The following is a 25,555-nucleotide window of genomic DNA, read 5'->3' as shown; positions in this document are numbered from 1 at the left end:
AGTGCGTTCAAGAAAACCAAATTCCCATAGACTTTGCTTGAAAAGCAGAACACAACCATTTGGCATTAAACGCTGCAGTTGAAAAAGCAGCAAAAAAGCAGGTAAAAAGCAAAGTGAGTTCTTACCCTTAATGCATTTTCTCTTGTAAATGTGCATCACAACATCTCATTAAACTTTTATGATATCAAAAATATCTTTTCTAAAGGCCTGTGATAAAGAATGCAAGCTGGATATTAAATACTGTTTGATGAAAATTTATTAAATAACTCACAAATAATATACAAAATAAAAAACATCATCGTAGATACTTTCATCAAGTTTTATATACAAAGAAAGGAGAAACTTGTGATCGGGTCACAGAAGCAGAATTCACCAACTTTCCAGACTGGACATAAGTTGCTGAATCATTTATCTAATTCCGTTAATCAGATAATCCATACATGATTAGTTACTGTACAAATAATCCAAATTGTGATATTTTCTGATTACAGAAGCCACAACACTGTTCTGGATCCATATGATGAGAGATCTCAGCGGTGATCAGCCGGCTCCATAGGCTTAAGGCCGCTTTACACGCTGCGATATCGGTACCGATATCGCTAGCGTGGGTACCCACCCCATCTGTTGTGCGACACGGGCAAATCGCTGCCAGTGCCGCACAACATCGCCCAGACCCCTCACAGGTACTTACCTGCCAGGCGACGTCGCTGTGACTGGCGAACCGCCTCCTTTCTAAGGGGGCGGTTCGTTCAGTGTCACAGTGACGTCACAGCTGCATCACTGAACCGCCGGCCAATAGAAGTAGAGGGGCGGAGATGAGCGGGACGTAACATCCCGCCCACCTCCTTCCTTCCGCATTGTGGCCGGGAGGCAGGTAAGGTGAGGTTCCTCGTTCCTGCGGTGTCACACGGAGCGATGTGTGCTGCCGCAGGAACGAGGAACAACTTCGTTACTGCTGCAGTAATGATATTTGAGAATGGACCCCCATGTCACCGATGAGCAATTTTGCACGGTTTTGCGACGATGCAAAATCGCTCATAGGTGTCACATGCAACGGCATCGCTAATGCGGCCGGATGTGCGTCACCAATTCTGTGACCCCAACGACTTCGCATTAGCGATGTCGTAGCGTGTAAAGCCCCCTTTAGGGTTTGTGCACACGGCGCACACATAAATCACATATCTTTCTATGACAGATGTTGTCTTGTAATCCCAATCTGACGGCTATCCTGTCTCCGATGAATACACAGACACTTCACTTACACGATATAAATATACATAAATATTCACATCCAAACTAAGACTTATTGAACCCACATTGACCATCATTGGTCATCGCTGCATTGGGCAGATTACAGGAATCTTTGTAAACATCTGAATTCAGTCTTTTCTTTTCTGTTATAAAATATGAACCATTTTCTGAAGTTACTGGAGCAGGAGGGGTAACTGTGAGCTATCGGAGATACTCTCTAGATTCTCTACCATCTGGATTACCCCCTGAATTTGGTCTTTCTGTAGGATGTCACCAGCATTGGACATGAATTTCTTCAGTAGAGATTCTCGGCTCAAAGGTTTCCTCCAGTGCCCATAAAAAGTGTCACATTTTCCAATAATCACATCTCCATTTTTCAGCAGCAAGGCCACTTCTCCATACATCTTATCAAAGTTGGCCTCATTGTCTTGTGGGTGCTCCACTACCACTTTGCTCAGGAGATTATGGATTTCCTTACGAAACATTTTCTCTTCATGGAAAGACTTAATGTTGACTTCCCCATCCAGTAGAGCCGTACAGGCATTGAACTGGAAGGAGTGACGAGCCTGATGCTCGGAGTCAGGGAAGGGTCTGTTGATGTATTTGGAGACTGGAATTCTAAGAACAATAGTCTGAATGGCAGATGGGTCAAATGAACCATATTGCTCTTCAAACCTGTTTCTCACTGAGACAGAAGCGTCAGCGATCCAGTGCATTCCTAAGTGTGCTGGAAAGGACTTGAAAGCAATGTCTTGCGTCTCAAGAAGAAATTCATACTGATTTCCAGGTGAAGCAAGAGCTTTAGGCTGATAGTCACCATAAAAAGCACTAAAACCAGAGCATCCGGGCACATCATCAAGTATGAGAGAGTTGGCCTCCATACCATTAGCAGCCAGAATGGCAGCCTCTAGCCCTAATCTAGTTGCATTGCCGATGTGTAATGGCTTGGCTAGAGTGGCAGCATTTGCCATTGGAGCACCCGCGAGAGAGGCTGCGATCGCCAGGGCATGGGTACATTGGTCTTTGTCTAATGCAAGAAGTTTGGCTGAAGCTGCTGCACTTCCCATGGTGCCGACGACAGAGGGTGGGTGAAATCTGTAAAAAAGAAAACATTTCATGAACTAATTGTAATAAATTATACAATGTAACATAATTTTCTTCAGCAATAGTCACTATGCGCTCAATAGAGCGAATTACTCACTTTTTAGGAATATTCTTTGCTTCACTAGAGAAACCCATCAGTCTTCCTTGAATTTCAATCCCTACATTGAACGCTGTCAGGAGATCTTCCCCACTGACTCTTCTGTCATGTGAAAGCATCTGAGACAGTGCCAGAATGGCAGGAAGCACAGCGCCTGATGGGTGGGTGGCAGGGTGCCATGTATCGTCAAAGTCCATGGAGTGCACCTGTGTGAATAGGCAGATTATCTATATAAGCCTTCTTTTGTGTTATGATTAAAGGGGTTGTTCAATCTGGTGATAAAATTATGCAGTCACTCTAGATGATTGCAGACATCTGAACTCTTACAGCACACACCGCACACTATCAGGATTCTACATTGCTGGGGTCGTCATGTGCCCGCAAGTTTGTGATTTTCATCCTTCTGGCCACATTCAGACTAGACGTGCTCAATACAAGTGAACTGAGTGAGGCTGAGCACGTCTATTCGGCATGTAGCTGCATACTTACGGCCACATGACCACCCGCTCTCACCGGAGAATCCTGACAGTGTGCGGTGTGTGTGGAGTAAGAATTCAGGAGACTGCAGTCATGTAGAGTAACTGCAAAGTTTTATCACAAGACAGGAGAACCCATTTACTGACAAATGATGACCGGTTAGTGCTGAATACAATCTTATATTTCCTGTTACTATGGCTCTTTATACTATATACTTACAGCGACACAATTAGCATACGCTGCCAGGGTTGGTGAAAGCTTTAAACCTTTTTGGCCGTAGACTGAACAAAAGGCAGAATTTCCATAGGATGAGAAGTGCAGGTCCTAAAATAATCAATAACATACACAATAATATAACCAAAATAATAATTTTATGATAACTTACAAGTATTAATGGAACCTCTGACACAAAATATCAGAGCCCCGATCACATGTGTATCCCAGAACGTGGCATTAATATACCGAATACACCAATGTTCTTCAATACTTCCCCCATTATCAGTATCACACCCTGTACACCCATATCTGGGCTCTATTCAGTATAATTCAGACTCACAAAAATATACTACAAGAATAATCCATGTAAAGAATGGAAAATTGTGGGTATTTACCTGGCAGTATTTCACCACAATCTTAAAGACATGTGTTGTGCTGCCAACCAGTCCCACACCAATGTTGTCCAGGATCATGCGTTTACTTCTGTGACGGACGACATCAGACAGATGCTCCGGGCGGATCCCATCGATAAATGAAGCAAAACTGCTGGTTACTGTGTCTTCCAACTGGTTTCCAGTAATCACTAGAAGGAAACGTATCATTAGTAAAGTGTCCTGACCCTCTATTGTTCAGGGGATTTTACTTTGTTCTTACATTTGTTTGTTTTATCTGTTTGATACAACGTCTTATAAAGTCAATCTCTGCATTACTATCATTCTGGCCTCATGGTACAAGGTCACATGAAGGTCACATTTTCAGGGGAAAGAGAGAACGTTGGGGGTGAAGATAAATATTTACCTTTCACTGCAGACTTGTGAAGATGTCTCGATAGTTTATGAAATTTCTCCGTTTTCTGGAAGAAAGAAACATTGTAACTAGAACATGTGTTGCCGATCACATTACTATAGAATACGCGGGATAAATCTTCTCGTATGAGACACTGACAACTGTGATTCTCTAATGTTAGTGCACATGTGCCCAGTTCACATACAGGTAAGTGTTGTGTTATTTCTCCGCTATTCCTCCATTATTCCTCCATTATTCCTCCATTATTTCTCCATTATTCCTCCTCTATTCCTCCATTATTCCTCCGCTATTCCTCTGCTATTCCTCCACTATTCTTCCGTTATTCCTCCACTATTCCTCCATTATTCTTCTGCTATTACTCCATTATTCCTCCATTATCCCTCCATTATTCCTCCTCTATTCCTCCATTATTCCTCCACTATTCCTCCACTATTTCTCGTTATTCCTCTAATATTTCTTTGCTATTTGTCCCTTATTCTTCCATTATTATTTTTGTAAATGTATGAATCCATTGAGAATTGAGTGTTACCCCAGCAGGACGCGTCTATGTCATGTGTGACAATGGCAGCACTGAATGATCAGTATTTAGTTGTGTAGAGTGAAGCATCAAAAGGGAAAATTGTAACAATAATCCCCAATTCCATAAAGGGAACCTGTCATTAGATTAATGCTGCCAGAACTTCAGTCCACATGAATCAGAGTCAAACTGTGTGACTGTAGCCAGGTATGTCTCTCTATGAAATGCTCCAGTCTGGTGCCCCCCGCCGGCTTCTACCCGCCCCGCTCCTGCTGATTGACAGGTCATTCCCATATATGTATTTATGGAGCAGGAGAGAAGAAGTCGGGCCATTATCGACTCCTCAGGTCTCTCCTCGGCTTTTCATACTATGTTCTTCCTGAAACTTTGCAGCATTTCCAGATACACCGGGCTGTAGTCGCACAGACGGGCTCTGATTCATGCTGCTTGTGGTTTGGGCAGAATACATCTAATAACAGGTTCCATTTTAAAACTGGCGTTTCTACACTTGTCTTAATGAAGGGAGCTCTGGAGTAAGATCTGACAGATTCTTAAGGAAGTGTGCGCCTCTTTAATGAGTTTGGGATATCTCTCAGCCACTATGTGCCACCAGCAGAAATGTATGCGTCGTATATTCTATTGTAAGCTGATCTGCATCTGTAGTATAAATTATAATGAATTTATTGGGCTTCTTTGCGCCCCGTCCATACCAATCTCCACTCACTTTTCAGAACGAGGATGGGCCCGGACTCTACCAATGTAAAAATGGCAAAAGTTGCTTCATTTTTGAGCAACTTCAAGTGACACAAAATTTAACATCAGTTTTACTCTATAATTTTAGGAAAATCTGCTTTCAGAATCGGCCACTAGTGTTCAGATTACTCATAAATTCACAGGAGGAATCACAGATAAATATCACAAATCAGAGATCTAAGGAAGAAACATTTCATGAGGAATAGACATATTTACTAACACAGGTCAGGAAAGCTGACGGATCCTTTCACTGCAGGGAAATAAGGCTTAGTAAGGGGCTACACTGAATTACCTATCAAATCAATGTCTTATAAACCAATTATAGGGGGAACTGCATATAGAATAGAGAGGACACAACTTATATAATCAGGTTATAGTGTAATGTCTATAATATATTCTAATGTTTTAATGTAAAAGCAATATAATGCAATTTATTCTGTAAAATATCAGTGATTCTATATGAAAACCAAAAGACTTTTGTCCTAAACTGAGAAAACTGCCTGTGAGTGTAATGCTTGATCCAACCAGTAGAGGCCGCTCCATCCTCACATCACTTGTAAAATGCAGGAGATGGAAATATTTATAAAACGTTTGAAAAGTGTTTGTAACAATTATATCAATTTGTTTTAACAAAATAAACTGTGAATAATTTCTTTAAATTGTTTAAAATATAACAAGAATTTCCAAAATAAATGCACAAGAAAGAAATATAGCAAATAAATATGTAAGAGTAAATGTCGGGAAATGTGATAACTTGCTGAATGTGTCATATAATAATAATAATAATAATAATAATAATAATAATAATACAAATTAATAATAATAATAATTATTAATAATATAACATGCTGTTTTTGCAAGTCTTGAATATATCCGTATTATATCCACAGACGGATTTCTGAGGAATGTAAATGTGAATAATCAGTATATCTATCTATGTATACGTCTTTGCTTATGCACAGAAATGGGGAAAATAAAAGTCAGTTTTAGGAAAGTTAATTGAATCCTCGTATATATGTCACTTACATTGACAAGTGCAGTAAGCATCGTGACGACACTTGAGACGTCTCAGCTGGGATTTTTGATGGCTGTTTTGCTGTCTTGTGTCTTTAGTTCTGTCCAGAGATATTTATTTTGGCCATATATATATATATATATCTGTATTCTTACATCATTGCTATGTCAAAGGAAACAGGAGGAGCTAAGTGAAGAATCCGCCCAGGAAACACAGAGAATAATTGTGGCATTTTCTGCGCGATGTAAAGTGGCCGATGTCACCAGAAGCTTTTCCTCCGGGAGCGGCACTAGAATCATTATCTTGTAGGTTTCTGCTTTTCAGGTTTCTGTTCCTGCTCCAGAGTCTTGGTCTGATGTGACCATGATCTTAATGAAGTTGTATGTGATGCCTCAGGGAACGTGGCTAATTATAATGCAATAAGGATTTTCCAGCGACCTCATAAAACCTTCCTAGTAACTTACTCATCGGGTTATTCTGGATTTTACCTAAGACGTCTCTGTGTTATCTTAGGGACCTTTGACTTGTAAAGATCAATTAGTGAAAATTATCATTGTCTGATGAAATAATAATGAGCTGGCGAGGATCAGGAGACATACAATTTACTGTAATAATGATGCTTTTTTTTTGACATGTCAATTGTTTTTGCCATTTGAGTTTTGAACTGCAAAGCTGAGTTTTTGCCCAAATCTCTGCCACAAAAAGGCGCATTTTTGAACTGCAAAGTGGGTTCAAGAAACCCAAATTCCCATAGACTTTGCTTGAAAAGCAGAACACATCCATTTTGGCATTAAACGCTGCAGTTGAAAAAGCATCAAAAAAGTAGGTAAAAAGCAGGTAAAAAGCAAAGTGGCGCCCTAGCCTTAGGCTATGTGCCCATGTTGCGTTTTTACATGCGTTTCCACAGCGTTTTCAACTGCAGCATTTTAATGCCAAAATGCATGCGTTTTGGATTTCCAAGCAAAGTCTATGAGAAATAGGGATTTCTTGTGCGCACTTTGCTGTTCAAAACGCTGCTTTTAATTTGTATATTTTTACGCAAAAACTCAGCGTTTAAAGAAGCAACATGTCAAATGTTTTTGCCATTTGAGCTGCGTTTTGATAACATTAGAATCAATGAGAAGATCAAAAACACATTCTACATCAAAATCCTAGCGTTTTACATGCTTTTTGGATGCAACAGACAAGCATTTTTGACAATTTAATTGCATGCGTTTTTGACATTATATTAAAATATTAAAGGCATGATATGTCCCTTTATACACACACACACACACACACACACACACACACACACACACACACACACACTCTGACAATTAAAATTAAGAAAAACATTCATTTAATGTTATTTTATACATAAATATTAACAAACATTTATCTTTTTAATAAAATCAGCTATTTTGGTTGATTATAATCTTGATATGTTATTTTTTGCTATTTTTTCATAATGTTTGAATGTTAAAACTTTATTTAGCAGTGTATTTGTCATCAAAACGCATCTGACTTTAAGCAATGAAAAAGCAAGTAAATCGCGGTAAAAACGCGGCCAAAACGCAGTAAAAACGCAAGCGTATTTATAACGTTTTTGTGGTCAAAATCAACTTTGGCAAATACCATTTCTGCCAGAGGATGCGTTTAGAACTGCAACTACCTCGACGCAACGTGGGCACATAGCCTAACACATGGCTATTTACATAAGGGGATAAAACACTGACGGCATCATGCAATAATGTGATCAATATTTTATCCCTTCATGAATAAAGAATAAAATTAAAGTCTATGGGTCCATGAAAATATTGGATGCCATCCGTGTGCTGCCTGTGTTTCCCTGACTGATCGGAGAAGCTGGAGAAACATTTCTCTTTTTTCTCATTATTGAAAACAACTAACAAAACTCTAATGAAAACCTGATGAACCTGATTACAATCACTGATGAAACTCGGACTGATTGTTTTGTGTGAGAAAATCACTGACTCTGAAAGAGGTCTAAGGCCATGTTCACATGCAGATTTTCCATTGTGTTTTTATATGTAAATTAAAAGCTGCTTTTTACAGCACCAGCAAAAGCTCCGGGATTTCAGAAATGTGACTCAATTTAAGAAGTTGCAATTTTGAGATCTGCAGCTCGTCAATTCTTGCAGCATTTTTGCAGCGTTTTTTTTCTCCCATAGGGTACTTTCACACGTTGGTTTCCTTCAGTTGCAATCCACCGTTTTGGATTTGAATCAGTGACCTTTTAGTCCATAAGCAATTTCCCTGTCTGCTGAGCAATGCTCCCTTTCTGTTTGGACCCAATGCTGATGGTTCCTATTACCTTTATCCTTTTCAGGTGTTTTCCATTGTCCCATTTTAGTTTGACATATCACAGTTTGGTTGGGGATATATATACTAATGAGCAAAAGGTTTAGTTTTAACCAAATCAAATTTGATATTAATATAGTAAAATAAAGTCTGTTTTTAGAGGTTTTCTTTGGTTTTGTATTTTTAATCCTCTATATGTTGGATCTTTATGGTTATAGTAATGAGAAAAAGGGTAATAATGTTTTGAACTTTTGTTTTTCAGGCTCCATATCTCACCATGCACTACAACCTTGACCATAAAGGGGGCTTTACACGCAACATCACTAACGAGATGTCGTTGGGGTCACGGAATTTGTGACGCACATCCGGCCTCGTTAGCGACGTTGTTGCGTGTGAAACGCACGAATGACCGCTAACGATCAAAATTACTCACCATATCATTGATCGTTGACACGTCGTTCTAATCTCATAATCGTTGCTGTTGCAGGACGCAGGTTGTTCATTGTTCTTGCGGCAGCACACTTCACTATGTGTGACACCGCAGGAACGAGGAACAACATCGTACCTATGGCCACCGGCAATGAGGAAGGAAGGAGGTGGGCGGGATCTCTCCGCCCCTCCGCTTCTATTGGGAGGCCGCTTAGTGACGCCGCTGTGACGCCAAATGAACCTTCCCCTTAGAAATAAGGCTGTTCGCCGGCCACAGCGACGTCGCTAGGCAGGTATGTGTGACGGGGACTAACGATGTTGTGCGCCACGGGCAGTGATTTGCCCATGACGCACAACCGACGGGGGGGTGCTTTCACCAGTGACATCGCTAGCGATATCACTGTGTGTAAAGTGACCTTAAGACTGACTTTAATTTATATACAATCATCTTTGTAGGCAATCATTTTGGCTATCTCTTACATAAATTGTCACACTTACATATGGTGGACGCGTTTGGACCAACAGATGTCTGACACACGACAAAAATACAGCAAACAATACTACAAGAAAGGGGAAAAATAACAATGGTGGGCCCTAGCTGTAGTGAGAGGGATAGATGGGCACCTCCTATCCTCACCTGCAGCACTCCCTCCACTCTTAGGCTATGTGCGCACACTGCGTTTTTTTGACGCTGCGTTTTTGTGCGTTTTTGGCCGCTAAAACCGCACAAAAACGCAACCGTGGCAAAAAAACGATTTTTTTGCTGCATTTTGCTGCGTTTTTGCTCACTGCGTCTTTATGCGTTTTTTATCAGTGAACAAAAAAAAAAAGGTCTGATGTCATTTCCTTCATCAATGTGTTCTTCATTCTCCACTAGTGTATGCAGAAGAGCAGACAGCTGCAGAACTACAAGGCTCAGCATACTCCATCCAATAGTGTATGCAGGAGAGCAGACAGCAGCTGCAGAACTACAAGGCTCAGCATGCTCCATCCAGGACTGTATGCTTGGGGGAGAGTCAGGGGGAGCAGACCTACAAGGCTCAGCATCCTCCATCCAATAGTGTATGCAGGAGAGCAGACAGCAGCTGTCGAACTACAAGGCTCAGCATACTCCTTCCAGGACTGTATGCAGGATTTCTTTGCCCCCCCAAACAAAAAAAATGACGTGGGCTTCGCCATATTTTTGTATGCTAGCCGGGTACAGCAGGCAGGTACGGGCTGCCCCCAACCCCCAGCTGCCTATTTGTACCCGGCTGGGAACCAAAAATATAGGGAAGCCCTTTTTTTTTTAAATTATTTCATGAATTTCATGAAATAATTAAAAAAAAAAATGACGTGAGCTTCGCCCAATTTTTGAGTCCAGCCGGGTACAACTAGGCAGCTGGGGATTGGAATCCACAGTGCAGGGTGCCCATGCTTTCTGGGCACCCCCGCTGTGAATTGCAGTCCCGCAGCCACCCCAGAAAATGGCGCTTTCATAGAAGCGCCATCTTCTGGCGCTGTATCCAACTCTTCCAGCTGCTCTGAAGCCGGGTGGCTAGCTGGGTAATAATGGAGTTAGGGCTAGCTGTATATTATCAGCTAGCCCTAAGCCCGAAATTCATGGTGTCACGCCAATATTAGACATGGCCACCATGAATTTCTAGTAAAGATAAAAAAAAAACACAACACAGAAAAATATTTTTATTAGAAATAAAACACAACACAATTAGTGACTCCATCTTTATTGAAATAAAGAACCCCCCTCCGCAGTAATCCTGGGTCAGGGTCCCGCGCCGTCCAATCCGGATCCAATATCATCTGATCGGTTTGCTGGAAGGCAAAGCGATCAGATGATGTGTCAGGATCAAGTGCCTGAATCACATCACACATCAGCTGATTGTATAAAAGCCGATTATACAATCAGCAGATGCATCGGTGCAAAAAAAAATAAAAAATAATAATACTCACTTATGTGCTGATTACCGGCAGCTCCTGCAGCGATGGGATGAGAGTCTGATCCTGTCCGATCGCTGCAGCAGCTGCCGGTAATCAGGGATGAAGTCTCCTGACGCATCCGCTGATACCGGCCGGGCGCCCGCGTCACCGCGATACTTACGATCACCTGATGCGTCAGGTGACTGCATCAGGTGATCCATCGCCAGGTCCTGCATCCATCGGAGATTTCCCTGCCGTCTGCACACAGCCGGAGCGCTGGTGGTGATACCGTGAGAGGAGATGGGAGCGGGCATGGCACCGGGAGTCTGCAGACAGGTGAGTATAACTTTTTTTTTTTTTTTCTACTGTTAACTTTTGTTTTCGCAGCCGCTTCCACCTCCCGCCCAGACATGGCGCCGCACGGCAGCATACATGCACAGGACGGGAGGTGAACGCGGCGGTGACGGTACCGGGAGGATTCACGCTTCTGTATATACTGACAGAAGGAATCCTCTTCCTGTACACGTCACTTTACTACCCACCTCCTGCGTTTATAGCTGCGTTTTTGGTCTTCAAAACGCACCAAAACGCAGCTATTTGCGTTTCTCATTGCGTCTTTCAACATCCCATTGAACTCAATGGATGAAAAGCGCAGTGAAAAACGCGGGAATAATTGACATGCTGCGTTTTTGTGGCACCACAAAAACGCAGCTGAAAAAAAACAGATGTGTGCGGACAGCAAAAATTAAAACTCATAGACTTTGCTGGGGAAGCAAAGTCCTGCAGTTTTGAGGCCAAAAACGCACCCGAAAAACGCGCAAAAACGCCGCGAAAAACGCACTGTGCGCACATAGCCTTAGCCAGGCCCTATAGAGCCTCCACAACTGTCACCGAGCAGGAACCTGTGACCTGCTGGAAAAGCTGCTAGCTACAAACTGACATTAACCATTTCAGTACTAAGAGAAACAAAGCAACATTTAAATGTAGAGAGCCAAATGGAGATGAGAGGCTCCAGTCCTAAAGCTGTAAGTAATCTCCAAAACCAAGATGTCTGTGACATAAATTTGACTTTCAACTATTTAGCATATGGTTAGTTGTTACTGTTTTGCTCCTAAAAATCTAAATTTCCATTCTTATTATTTTATAAATCCACCTTTAGCTTTCATCACCGCCTGAATTCTTTGGGCTGCTCTTTTTCTTCAAATTTACCCACAAGTGTTCGATTGGGTTGAGGTCTGGGGACTGTTGGGGCCAATCCAGCACCTTTACTTCATTGTCATTGATCCATTTCTTCGCTAATATCAACGTATGCTTCGGGTCATTGTCCTGCTGGAACACTGTTGTCCTTTTCATACTCATAGTACTTGAGTGTATGAAGTATCTCCTCTTGTAGGATACTCACATATAACTCAGCATTTAGAGCAGCATCGATCTTGGTCACGTATCCAAAGCTTTTGGCTGTGAAAAAACCCCATAACATTAGGCTTCCTCTACTGAACTTGACAGTTCCTTCAATAGTTTTTTTTCTATCCGTTAGCCTCTTTTTGCCTTGTTTCTTCCAGACCAGTTTGCACCCATCACAGCCTGGTCTATTGACTTTTGTCTCATCATTCCAAGTCACCCATTTCTAATCTTCTGCTGTCCACTTTTCATCCTTTTTTTGGCAAACTAGAACCAATGCTTCTCATGTTGATATTGAATTCGAGGCTTCTTTGCCTTTTTTCTGGTAATCATTCCACACTTGTGAAATGTGTGTTGCATAGTTCTTGCATGGATGTCTGTGATCTCTCCATTATGAAGCATACAAGCCACCTCTACTAACGTGTTTGTAGCACCAGAAGTGATTGACCTTGTGATGTGATGTGATGAGCCGACTTGTTGTCTCCGATATTTTGCTTGGACGTCCACCTGTTGGCTTTTGAATGGATGGACAGACTTCATTTCGTATTCTTTCCACTTTCATGGCCTCACATGATGCACTTTGGCAATTTTTCTTGATTGAGAGACCGCTCTTGATGAGCTGGATGACGTTATTTCTCCTTTCTTGGGAAATCTATAAAATGCCTAAAATAGAAAATATCTTGTAAAATCTAGCAATACATTCTTATCTTAACGATCTGAGCTAGACTCCTATTCTTACTCATTTTCAATGTGATATTCTGACCATAAACTTCCATCATTCTACAAGGAAATGTTATTTTATTATCTGCTCCTAGGAGTGTCAGGGTTTAGCTGGACAATGGAGTTTCAGGCGCTTATCTTGTTTTTCCTGTCTCTTCTTTGTTTAGTCACATTACTGTTTATTAGAGACTCTTGATGTCAGTTTCAGTGACCTGAGCATGTAATGGACATGACCTATTGTAGAACAAAGTATTGTAATAGCAATGTATCTTTCATATGTGTCACTTACTCTTGACGTGTATAAGTGTATATTTACACAAGGCAGATTTGTTGCAGAAATTTGTACAAATAGAGCTGCAACTCCCTAAACCGGATCCTGAGCCCGGCACATTATATACAGGTATATACCAGCATACACCATCCGCTCCTCTGAGAAGATTTACATAGCAGAGCACATATGTTATTAGGAAGTTATAAGGATGTTTTCTAATGGAAACCAGTAGTCATCAAAACTTTCATCTTGACCCTGTGAGGACATTAGGCCACTACTGACACGTTAGTCTGGACTATGTTATGGTGGTCTTCTGAAAAATATTATGACCATCCAGAAAATAGAATTCCTATGGAAAGTTCCCCAGACATATGAAATAAAAGTCGGCCAAACCCACAAATTTCAGTAGGATCAGCAGTACATGTAATGTGTATGGGGCCTCCCAACTCTCCCCCAACAGATGACATTGGGGAAAGAAAGATCCGGCCTTCGGAATTGGAACAGACAATTCTTTTTTTGGAGGTAGATAAGACATTACTAGAGACGTCTCCCAGCAGCTTTCTCATAGAGACCACAGAAGCACGAGCCAAGTGTATCTGTGTATGGGGAGTCGGGAGAGATTACACTTATACATGTTCCTGATCTCGACCACCAGGAATTATCTGCTACATAATGCTGAAAATGATGAACAAGAACCTTTAAAGAAGCCGCACTTTTAGCAATTACCCGATTGTCTCAAACATAACCTTCCTTTTGTGGTTAGTTACTCGCCTTTACATTAAATATGGACCAAGAATAATGAAAAGAACGCTTGTGTATTTGGAGTCTAGTTTCTCCATGGCAGATTTTAACCATTTAATATCTCCATGTTATGTTGTCATTTTGTAAACTATCATCTTTGAATTTCTTTGTGTAATCATAACATTTCTTGTCTGCAGTGGATCGTCCACAATCCAGTGAGTCCTTTATATTTCAATAGATGATTAAAAGGAATTAATTACCATAAAATATAGAGCTTTAGGTTTGAAGAACCCAAGAGCATCATCATCCTCTCAGCAAAATGTCCAGCTGGTTGTGGAAATATATAAGCAATGTGCGGTTGTTTTTATACCCTTTCTCATTTATTTAGATGCATAAAATTAATTAACTTTTCCCACCAAACCTTTCCCTAAAGGAGCACAAAGTCAACTATTTCTTGCCCAATACTCCAGTCCTGGCTCAGGGACAATATGCTTTTTGTGCTGATGTTCTTGACATTTGCTGTAAGGTAAATGTCCTCTTTGAATCTTCTTTCCATTAATCTAAATATAATTGTGATTGATATTCCTTCCTTTAATTGTATAAAATATAGAAACCCTGACTCTCCTTATTCACATTTCACCATACATTGATCTGCTCAGACCAGACAAATATCTCATCTATATATATCACCATTTATAGACTTTAGTGCTCAGCCGTGTTCTTAGGGTGAATACAATCTTAGTTCATACTTTGGGAACACATTGTACAATCTGATAAAAATTACACACAATATTCTAAAATTTCCAGAATAAAACCCTTGTAGCTCCAGTGTCTTCTCATATTACAATGTGAACACATTTTGTTCTAATGGGATTTTTTACTTTATTTTTAAATTCATTGTTAATGAATTATTAGTATTCACACTAACACTATCAACCACTTTACTATTCATCTGACACCATATCCTCACAATTAATTCACAATTTGATCTACTTCTCCCAACACTATAGTGGATACATCACTCAAGAACCTTACACTCGGTTTATCTCTCGTGTGTTCGTATCCTTCGTTTTCGCTGTATTTTCCTCTTGCTTCTCTATAAATCACACACAGGTTTATTAATTTCATTTACAGCATATGACGCCTCAGATGGGGTGCACGCTCTGAACAGCACAAACATAGATATTATATCTTATACAAGCAAAATTACCATGAATTTGTAATTATTTCAAGCAGTATGATGTACAGATGATCAGCAGGTTGAGCGGCCAGTGTCTGCGCCCCCCTTTTTTTAAAACCTTTTTACTATATATACCCCTGTGACATGCTTTATGTAATTGTGAATATCCTAATGAAGGAGTATCTACTCTGAAATGCGCTGAAAAAAATCACTTGAGCAGATACCGGTATCATCTCTCTGTGATCAGCAGCGCGGCTTTTAACCTTCTCATCTTTAGACTCTTTAATAGTTGAAAGGTTTGCACTTCAGGTTGCCAACTTGATTTTTGTTTTTGTTTTCTAGATAGTTTATAAAAAATCAAGGACGGAGAATATTTTTAATGAGCACATTGGAAAACCAAAATAACCAGAATGATTATATGTGATTCATGTTTATAGCCCATAGTTCGGATAAGAAGACATCAGGTGCAATCATTGTAAGACTGTAAAATGATGATAATTACAGTTATAATAATTTGTGTAAGTTTCTATAGCTTAAAAAAATCACAGACGCCTTATTTATTTTATGGACAGGGCAGAATAGTGAAATACTGTATATTTACGTACTGTACTGGAATTTCTGGATGGTTGGTAACCCGTGACATGACCCCTTTAGCGCCGACAAATATACTTATTTAACCCCATTACGACAGCCTTACAGAAATGAACTTCGGCAGAAAAGGGTACTTGTTCTGATCTGCCATTTCTAAACGACGGCAAGGAAAAAACCTGTAGTGCCACCAGCGTCGGAAAATCACCTGTGTTTCAGCTATCGGGGGTAGCTGGGACCATGGAGATTATGATTCGGGCTCTTTTTTCTGGTTCCCGGTCACGTGATCACAGGTACACACCGTGTAACCGTGATGATGTTACAGTAAATGGCGGTGCTGGTAAAAATGATTTATCTCCCAACTGGCATGATCAAACATGTCAGATGGGAGATAAATCCCCTATCCCAGTCCCCCAGTGTTGCTAAAGTCCCCATGTGACCCCCTCCCTTCTCGATCTTCCAAAATGGCCGCTGCACTCTGGCACGCACGCTGCATTCATCTTCCTCCTCTGATTTCTGTCACATATGACTTGTTACGTGCAACAGAAAATTCATTTCCAGGTCCAGCCAGGTCACTCACGGTCACCCACCATCACCCACCGTCATCCACCGATGTCTCCGATACCTCCTGCAAGTGCGGATCCCCAGCGATCCTTCCTCCTCCTTAATAGATGCTAGCCGCATGCGCAGAGAGCGGTTGTCAGCTGGTTCCCTGCAAGCAGTGATACTGAGCTTACTGCAGTTCCCACTGATGTGCTGTGGACCCGGGGAGAGTGGATGCAGTATTCTCAGGTCACTGTACCCACAGTCCTCACATGGAGCGTCTGCACTTCCAGAAAATAGGGAATATGTTTACTGAGCATACCCTCCATATTCTGGAAGGTCCAGAATCATCGTGGGACTTCCAAAATGGATTACGGCGGACCAGATTCTTTTTTTTCCCTTTTCAGTAAATTATTTTCAATAAATTGGTGAATTTGTTGAGGAGCATTTTCTCAAATAATATTTTTTCTCTTTATTTTGTTTTATTAATGACAGTTAGTAATGTCAGGTATCTGATAGATGCCATAACATCACTAACTGCTGCGCTTGATGCCAGGTGAAATTACAGCTGGTATCAACCCCATATATTACCCTGTTTGAAACCGCACCAGGGCAACGGGATGAGCCAGGGCGATGTGCCAGAGTTGGCTCATCTAATGGGTGCACCACTTCTGTGGTGGCTACGGCCTGCTATTTTTAGGCTAAGAACGGCCAAATAACCATGACTCTTCCCACCCTGAGAATGCCAGATCACAGCTGTCAGTTTCACCTTGACTGGTAATCCAATTTGTGGATTACCTATCTCCGCAGGGATAATAGAGCTAAAGTCCGCAGCTGCCTAAACACAGATCGTGGCATGGGCAACTGAGATTCTGGATCTGGATTCAAAATGCTCACTATACCCCTGAATAAAATCCTTGAGGGGTCTAGTTTCCAAAATGGGGTCATTAGTGGAGGTTTCTGCTATATAGGTACCCTAGGGGCCCTGAAAATGCGACAAATTCAAATGGTGCTCCTTCCGTTTCGAGTCCTACCGTTTGTACAAGTAGGGGTTTTTGGCCCCATTTGGGGTATCCTTGTGCTCATAAAAAAATGGATAACAAACTGTGGGGTCCACTTTGTGGTGTTTCCTTTTGAAAAAGTGAGAAATTTGATGCTAAAGCAACATTTTTGTGAAAGAAAATGAAAATTTTCAATATAACGACCTAAGATTAACAAATTCTGTGAAGTACCTGGGGGTTCAAAATGCTCACTATACCCGTTGGATAAAATCCTTGAGGGGTCTAATTTCCAGAATGGGATCACACGTATGGGAACTTCATTGTTTAGGCACCTCAGGAGCTCTCCAAACACAAGATGGCTTTCGCAAATGATTCCAGCCAATTTTGCAGTCATATGGCACGCCTCTTCCGAGCCCTGCCGTGCACACAAACAGTTGATTTCCACCACATACGAGGTATCGACTAACTCAGGACAAATTGTAAAATAAATTTGTGGTGCATTTTTTCCTAATACCCTTTTGAAAAAACATCTACCTGGTTGAAGTAACAATTTTGTCGTAAAAATGTATTTTTTATTTTCACTGCTCAACGTTATAAAATTCTGTGAAGCCCCCGGGGGTTCAAAGTTCTCACTAAACATCTACATAAATTCCTTGAGTGATCTAGTTTCCAAAATGGGGTCACTTGTATGTGTTTCTGCTGTTTAGGTACCTTAGGGGCCCTACAAATGCAACATGGCACCTGCAATCTTGTTCAGACAAACTTGCATTCCAAAACTTAAATATTGCTCCGTACGTTCTGAGCCCTCCCATTTGTCCAAACTGAGGTTTCTGACTACATGTTAGGGTATCACCGTGCTCATAAAAAGTGGGTAACAAATTATGGGGTCCACCTCTTGAAAAGGTGAGAAATATGGTGCTAAAGCACCAATTTTGTGAACAAAAAATGAAAATGTTCAATATGATGGCCTAATGTGATCAAAATCTATGAAGTAAAATGTTCACTATACCCCTAGATAAATTCCTTAAGGGGTCTAGTTTTCAAAATGTTGTCACTTGTGGGAGGTTTCTGCTGTTTAAGTACCTTAGGGGTCTGGCAAATGCAACATGGTGCCCGCAATCTATATCAGCCAAATTTGTGTTCCAAAATTCAAATATTACTCTTTCTGTTCTGGGTCCTCCCATTTATCCAAACACAGCTTTCTGACCACATGTGGGGTATCAGCGTGCTCATAAAAAATTGGATAACAAATTTTGGGTTCCATTTTGTTGGGGCTAAATTGGAACCTAAAATAAATTGGGGTTAGAGCAACATTTTTAGGTAAAATTATAATTTTTGTTTTTTTTCATTCAACATCCCTTTAGTTCCTGTGAAGCACCTGAAGAGTTAATAAGCTTCTTGGATGTAGTTTTGAGTAGATTGAAGGGTGCAGTTTTTAGAATGGTGTCACGTTTGGGTATTTTCTGTCATCTAGGCCTCTCAAAGTCACTTCAAATGTGATGTGGTCCCTAAAAAAATGGTTTTGTAAATTTTGTTGAAAAATGGGAAATTGCTGATGAATTTTGAACCCTTCTAACTTCCTAACCTCAAAAAATGTTGTTCCAAAAACTGCGCTGATGTAAAGTAGACATGTGGGGAATGCTATTTATTGACTATTCTGTGTGACATAACTCTCTGGTTTAAGGGCATAGAAATTAAAAGTTTGAAAATTGCAAAATTTTTAAAATGTTCCGATTTTGTCACAAATAAAAGCAAAAATTATCTTCCTAAATTTATAACTATCCTGAACTAAAATATGTCATGAAAAAACAGTGTCAGAATCACCGGGATCCACTGAAGTGTTTTAGAGTTATAACTAGGGATGGGCGATCCCGAACTGTAAAGATCAGGGATCGTACTGATCACATAGTGATCGTGTACAGGAGCCCGATCACGACCTTTCCCGAGAAGCTCGTGTTTCAGATCGGGTCCAGATCGAGTCCAGGGACTGAAGAAAAAGCACATTATTAGAAAACATTATGATCATACTTACAGGTCCGTCATCGCGTCCTGCAGACTCTGCCTCCCGGCGCTTCTGCTTCCGCATCCATCCGATCATTGCTGTGCCGCCCCGGTAACCAGCACTGACTACTAAAGGACCTTCAATGACATCATAGCCATGTGACCCAGTCACGTGTGAATGCTGTATTACCTCATTGGCTACAAACTGGTCACATGACTATGACGTCTCGAAGGTCCTGGTAACTGAAGTTTGACTGTCACTGTGCAAGTGTCGCATTGGCATCACGCTCTCCTGACAGGAGTGGTCGGCGCTCATTGTCGGAGAGTGTCAGTCCATTCGGGGAGATGCCCATGCGAGACTGCACGAGTCACACGTAAGTGGAACTCCGGCATCACTGCCAGCCTGCATCTCACTGTGCATAGCTGCTGCTGTACAGAGTGACGTAGCAGAGTTGACATTGCTCATTGCTCTCTCTGCTTTTCACACTGTATAGCCTGTCTGTACAGAGTGATGAAGCAGAGTTGACATTGCTCATTGCTCTCTCTGCTTTTCACACTGTATAGCCTGTCTGTACAGAGTGATGAAGCAGAGTTGACATTGCTCATTACTCTCTCTGCTTCTCACACTGTATAATCTGTCTGTACAGACTGATGAAACAGAAGTGACATTGTTTTTTTGCTTTATTTCTAATAAAACATTTTTTCTCTGTGTTGTGTTTTTCTTTTATTTTTAACTAGAATTTCATGGTGGCCATGTCTAATTTGGTGTGACACCATGATTTTTGGGCTTAGTACCATCTGAGAATACAAAGCTGGTATTAACCCCTTTATTACCCAGCGAACCACCCGGCACCAGGGCCGCTGGACAAGCCGGGTAAAGTGCCTGAAAATGGCGCTAAAAAACAATGCGCCATTTCCAGGGGCGGGAGCGGGCTGCCTGGCTTTACTTGATTGGCGATCAAAATATGGCGGGAGCCCACGCATTTTTTTTTAATTATTTTTTTAAATAAAAAAAAATTAATGGGCTTCCCTGTATTTTGATTGCCAGCCAAGGTAAAGCCAGGCAGATGGGGGTGAGGGTGACAGCTGCCTGTAGCCGTTTGCTTTATCTGCGCTGAGAATCAAAAATACCACGGAGCGCTATGTCATTTTTTTCAATTATTTATTTTTATACAACTATATATTGTGTGTGTGTGTGTGTGTGTGTGTATATATATATATATATATATATATATATATATACATATATATATATATATATACACAGCTCTAGCCAAAATTAAGAGACCACTGCAAAATTTTCAGTTTTTCTGATTTTTCTCTTTATAGGTATATTTTTGAGTAAAATGTAAATTGCTCTTTTATTCTATAAACTACTAGCCAGTTTCCTACTCCCCACTGATGAGGGGCAAATACCCCAAAACAGCTGTCTGTGGATGGACACCATATACAATGAAAAATGCTACTTGCTAATTTGAACATGTGAATAATGAATTGCATACCTGCCATGAATTAGGAAAAAGGAGATATTTAGCAATCGCATTGATCAATGTAACTGAGCCCCAAGACCTCGTCAAGGTATATCTCTATATTGGGGTCCCTAGCTCTGTGACCCTAACTGTGTGTCATCTCATTGCAATTAAAAACTGCTGTGGGTGGAGAGGGGTACCCCTCTCCACCCACAGCAGTTTTTAATTGCAATGAGATGACACACAGTTAGGGTCACAGAGCTAGGGACCCCAATATAGAGATATACCTTGACGAGGTCTTGGGGCTCAGTTACATTGATCAATGCGATTGCTAAATATCTCCTTTTTCCTAATTCATGGCAGGTATGCAATTCATTATTCACATGTTCAAATTAGCAAGTAGCATTTTTCATTGTATATTCCAATATTTTTCCATATGCTTGAGGCATTATACCATTATCTAAGTTTGATGTGCAGCCTTATCCTTATATAGTATGTAATTTTTGGCTTGCACTCATAATATATATATTAGTGCTCACTTCAGTTATCCTATTCAGTTATATGTGGATGGATACCATGCTTGGCATAGGGGGTCTCCTTGACTGGAGACTGCCCTTCCCGTGGTTGTTCCTTCCCGGTGAAAGACCTGGCTAGTTTCCTGCCAGCATTGAGAAACATGTGATGGTGTCTCCGCAGGCTTTCTTGTCCTCCACGACAATGCCGTGCCCCTTTTCACGATCCCCTGCGACCGGGGGTCCAGCTCCTACCAGGCCCAGACCAATGCCTGCTACCTAGTAGTTCCAAGGAGCCCAGCTCCTGACCTCCTCTCATTTTCACCTCCAACACTACACTCCCTTTTTCTCTGACTCCAACTGACTGACATTCCTGACCTCCCCTTAACCAACCCCCCAAGTGGGCGACCCTATTCCACTCAGGCCGTCCACTTGTGTGTCTGGTGGGTGTGGTGCAGAGTGTTCCTAGGATTTTTATTAGCTTGTTTTGGCAACACCAATGGTTAGGGACCCGTAACCAAGGAGGAAGTGGATATTGCACAGAAGGGCAGATTGCACAATACCCTGTGACGACCTGATAGGCCAGGGCATACCATTCCCCCTTGGTTAAACGCAGCTCGTTCCCGAGCTACAGGACATCAGAGGTTTATTTATTTTTTTTAACTGTGGAAAAGTAGAAAAGAAAGGAACATTTTTATGTACACAGATTCATCCCACAATAGGGAAGCTTGTCACTTAAACGTTACTTAACACTTTATGTAATGTTTATGTATGTAGTAGCGGAGGCTCAACCTGCTCTGTTGCAGCCTCTTTCCACGACAGTCCAGTCCCAATGTCCCGGATCCCGTTACCCGCCACCCAAACCACCTGACCCCCTGCAAACTTATGGTGGATCCGTGACCAGGTTAAGGTTCCGGGCGTTGTGATAGACGACTCTGGTGGGCACAGGAGGTGCAACTATTTACAAAAACACAAGATCGTGTTGGTCACAGCCAGTTCTGTGACCGTGGTCTATTTTTACTATATAAAATTAACAAAGTCCATGTACCGGGTGTACACACTATAAAAAATCTCTTTGCAAATTAGGTAACTTCTTCATTCATTTAAGCTCTATTAATTAAATGCTTATTTTCTAACATTGTCTATGTGGAAAATAATAAACTTAGGTATATGTGCTTTCGTTTATTGATGTGGAAAATAATAAACTTAGGTATATGTGCTTTCGTTTATTGTTTTTCTAACAGTTTCTATTTAAAACATTACTGGTACTGCTCACTGGGAGGCTGATAATTGACAGCGGCGACGGACACAACCTGCTCGTCAACCATAGCAAGCCGCTTCACATCGAGGGCGTACCAGCCCCGTTCACTCCAATGCCGGTTGTATCCAACTACTTCTCCCGGCTCCAGATTTCGGCCTGGGTGGTCTCTCGGGAGATGCTGCTCGATATCTCGTCATGCAACGAACACCTCCTTGGAGAGATACGCTTCCCAGAGGAAACCCCATCCTTTTTCGGGATTGAACCGCCCGACAAGGCCCCTGCGCCATGGCCCCCTGACTCGGAAAGTGGCCTTCCTCAGGTTTTCCTTCTTCCTCTGTGCACGGGCAACTACTTCCCGCTGCTTTTGATCTAGAGTCGTCATCTTTGGTTTCAATCTTGGGTGTTGTTGTTCCCAGTAGGGGGCATCAGCGTCCCGTCTCGGCTCCCTAGCTAGCTCTGCCTTTAGGTGCACTATTGCGGCCCCAACAGCCGTTGGGATGCCGCGCGGTGGTGGAACTGGCAGCTCTCCAAGCTCCACTTCTGCCTTAGGTAACAGAAGAACCGACTGCTCCGCAGCCGGGGTTGCAAAGTCCGGGTGCTCCGCCTCTGAGGACGGGCCCGGTGATGCGGCCGGGTCTGGTCTGGCCGGTGTCGGTGTGACCGCTGTCGTGACCGGGTCGAGGGATGGAACTGGGGTTTCCGCAGCTGGGACTTCACACAAAAGCACCGAAGGTTCCGCTGCCGGGTTAGAAGTGGGCAGCTCGGCATCCGCTGAGGACGGGGTTGGTGGCGGAGGTGTGCTCACCGGGAGCGGGGGCGGTCCGGATCCCTCAGCCGCAGTGGCCGGATTTGGGCAATCAATAGGGACTGGGTAACCGCTTACCCTCTCTTCTCGTGGGATTTCGATCTCAGGGGCTCGCACCGCTATCGCCAGGCTCCTCATCTCTTCCCTCCAGTGATCCAAGATAAACAGGAACTGCGTCCGAATCGTCCTGCACAGCTGCTCTGTCTCCTCCTCGATCAAGGTCGCGTTCCCGGGACCAGTTCCGTTCCGCTATCTTGCCTCTGCGCTGTCCAGGAACGTTATGGCTGAGTCCTGGCGTCCCTGCTTCTCTTCCGCTGTAGCTACATTCCGGCACACCCCCTCGGTTTTGACTTAGCACTCTTCTTGATGCTGTGACCCTCTGGGAACTTTCGGTTTTGGCCTCACACGCAGGACGAAGGGCGGGGCTTCTGCTCCGCGCACGTTCGCGGGGAAGATGGCGTTTTGGCGCGAAAAGGGGATAGTGTATTGAATAGTTTGTGACGCCACCCGTAGTGTGTGGTAAGGTGGAGTACCACCGCTGCGGCTGGGAGTACCTGGTGGCGATGGAGTGTGCAGCCAGGTGTTTAACCCCTCCATGGGTAGGGGGGAAATGCCCCGGGACTCGGTGATGGTGACAGGGAGGTGCCATTGGGGGGGTAAGGGACACTTGCGTACTCACTCAGTCCAATAACGCTGACACCGACAACTTTAGTAAACCAAAGTCCTGGAGATCGCTGCCGCTAAGGGGGAGCACGTTTGGGTCCCATTTCCGTTGGTGTTGCCTGTTGATCTGTGACCTTTCCCTTGGCACCTTGTTTCTTTCTGGTTGGTCCCTGTAGCCTGAAACTATTCGGGCCTCACTCCCCAGTATGGCTAACTGAGGGAGCTTGCTCTCAGGATTCACACTTGGGATTTCTTGGACCGTATCTATGGAAAGTCCTATCCCTCTCGTTGTGCTAGTACCCCGATTTTGGAGCGGGTGGAGAGGGGATCTTGAAGGCTCCGTTCCCGTCGGGCGAATTGTCAGGTTGCCTGAAGCTACTCCCTGACCTAGGGTCCACGTACCCCGTCGTGTCCTGGTCCCAGCCCGGTGATGGTACAAGGCCACTGGCTGTCCTCCACGACATTGCTGTGCCCCTTTTACGATCTCTGCAACCGGGGGTCCCGCTCTTACCAGGCCCAGACCAATGTCTGCTACCTAGTAGTTCCAAGGAGCCCAGCTCCTGACCTCCTCTCACTTTCACCTCCAACACTGACATTCCTGACCTCCCCTTAACCAATCCCCCAAGTGGGTGACCCTAATCCACTCAGGTCGTCCACTGGTTTGTCTGGTGGGTGTGGGGCAGAGTGTTCCTAGGATTTTGATTAGCTGGTTTTGGCAACACCAATGGTTAGAGACCCGTTACCAAGGAGGAGTTGGATTTTGCACAGAAGGGCAGATTGCACAATACTCTGTGACGACCTGACAGGCCAGGGCATCACATTTCTCCGAAATACCTGCTAGGGATTATTTTTGGGGTAGGTGTTATTTTTGGAGGTGCACGATAGTTCTGAGAGTTTTCATTTGTTTTCCTGATGTTTTTCTAGACTAAGTTATCTCAGATTTCAGGCCACTATGATACAAATTGATTGCACTTGGCCTTAATGCAAGGATATGAATAAATGTTACTTATTAAAATAATTTTAAGTTATTGAGATTCCAAGGATTTCAGTTTATGTCAGCTGTCAACAAATATATACATGTTGGCTCATTACTATCTCGAGTAGGGGGTTCCCATTCATGGGTAGAAGAGACTTTATTTTCCTGATGCTGATGATTAGCTCTGACACTTTGCTCGATGATTAATAGCAGATACAGGGCCGGGCTCGTCCGGATCACTAGCATCACATCTTCTAATTATAGCTGTGGACGTGCCTCGAAATGTAAACATAGATACATCTTGTAATAATCGCTCAGTCATCACCAACTAATATCTGATCTCTGTCCTGAGGGTTGAGGAAGCATTCACCAGAACTCACTGTGCTCCAGGACTACCAGATTCTTGTTGTCTGTGTAATAAGTCATTATAGTAGAGCGGTGAAGTAGTTGTATCTTCAGGCTCCTTTATGTCTGATCTGTAAGGCGCCCTAAAGGCTGCTTTACATGGTACGACCGATTGTGCGATTTCACAATCG

At 42.6% G+C, this 25,555-nt stretch overlaps 1 protein-coding gene across 2 annotated transcripts; it reads right to left on the bottom strand.

The window, feature by feature from the left end:
* Positions 1-238: 238 nt before the first annotated feature.
* On the bottom strand, positions 239-6,333 carry LOC142250558 (cis-aconitate decarboxylase-like). Of its 2 annotated transcripts, XR_012725211.1 has the most exons (7): positions 6,249-6,333; positions 3,944-3,998; positions 3,541-3,728; positions 3,149-3,253; positions 2,453-2,658; positions 946-2,346; positions 239-888 (listed from the first exon to the last, which is right to left on the bottom strand). XR_012725211.1 is itself a non-coding variant. In XM_075322737.1 (6 exons), exons 1-6 carry the CDS (start codon positions 6,267-6,269, stop codon positions 1,425-1,427), a joined length of 1,497 nt encoding a protein of 498 aa, XP_075178852.1. In that variant the 5' UTR covers positions 6,270-6,333; the 3' UTR covers positions 239-1,424. The 2 variants fall into 2 exon arrangements, 1 of the variants encoding a protein (XP_075178852.1); XM_075322737.1 differs by having other exon boundaries at positions 239-2,346.
* Positions 6,334-25,555: the final 19,222 nt, after the last annotated feature.

The sequence above is a fragment of the Anomaloglossus baeobatrachus genome, chromosome 9 (genome assembly GCF_048569485.1).
Source record: "Anomaloglossus baeobatrachus isolate aAnoBae1 chromosome 9, aAnoBae1.hap1, whole genome shotgun sequence".
NCBI classification, from domain to species: Eukaryota; Metazoa; Chordata; class Amphibia; order Anura; family Aromobatidae; genus Anomaloglossus; species Anomaloglossus baeobatrachus.
The sequence above is the reverse complement of the archived record's forward strand: the minus strand, read 5'-3'. Positions and strand labels throughout refer to the sequence as shown.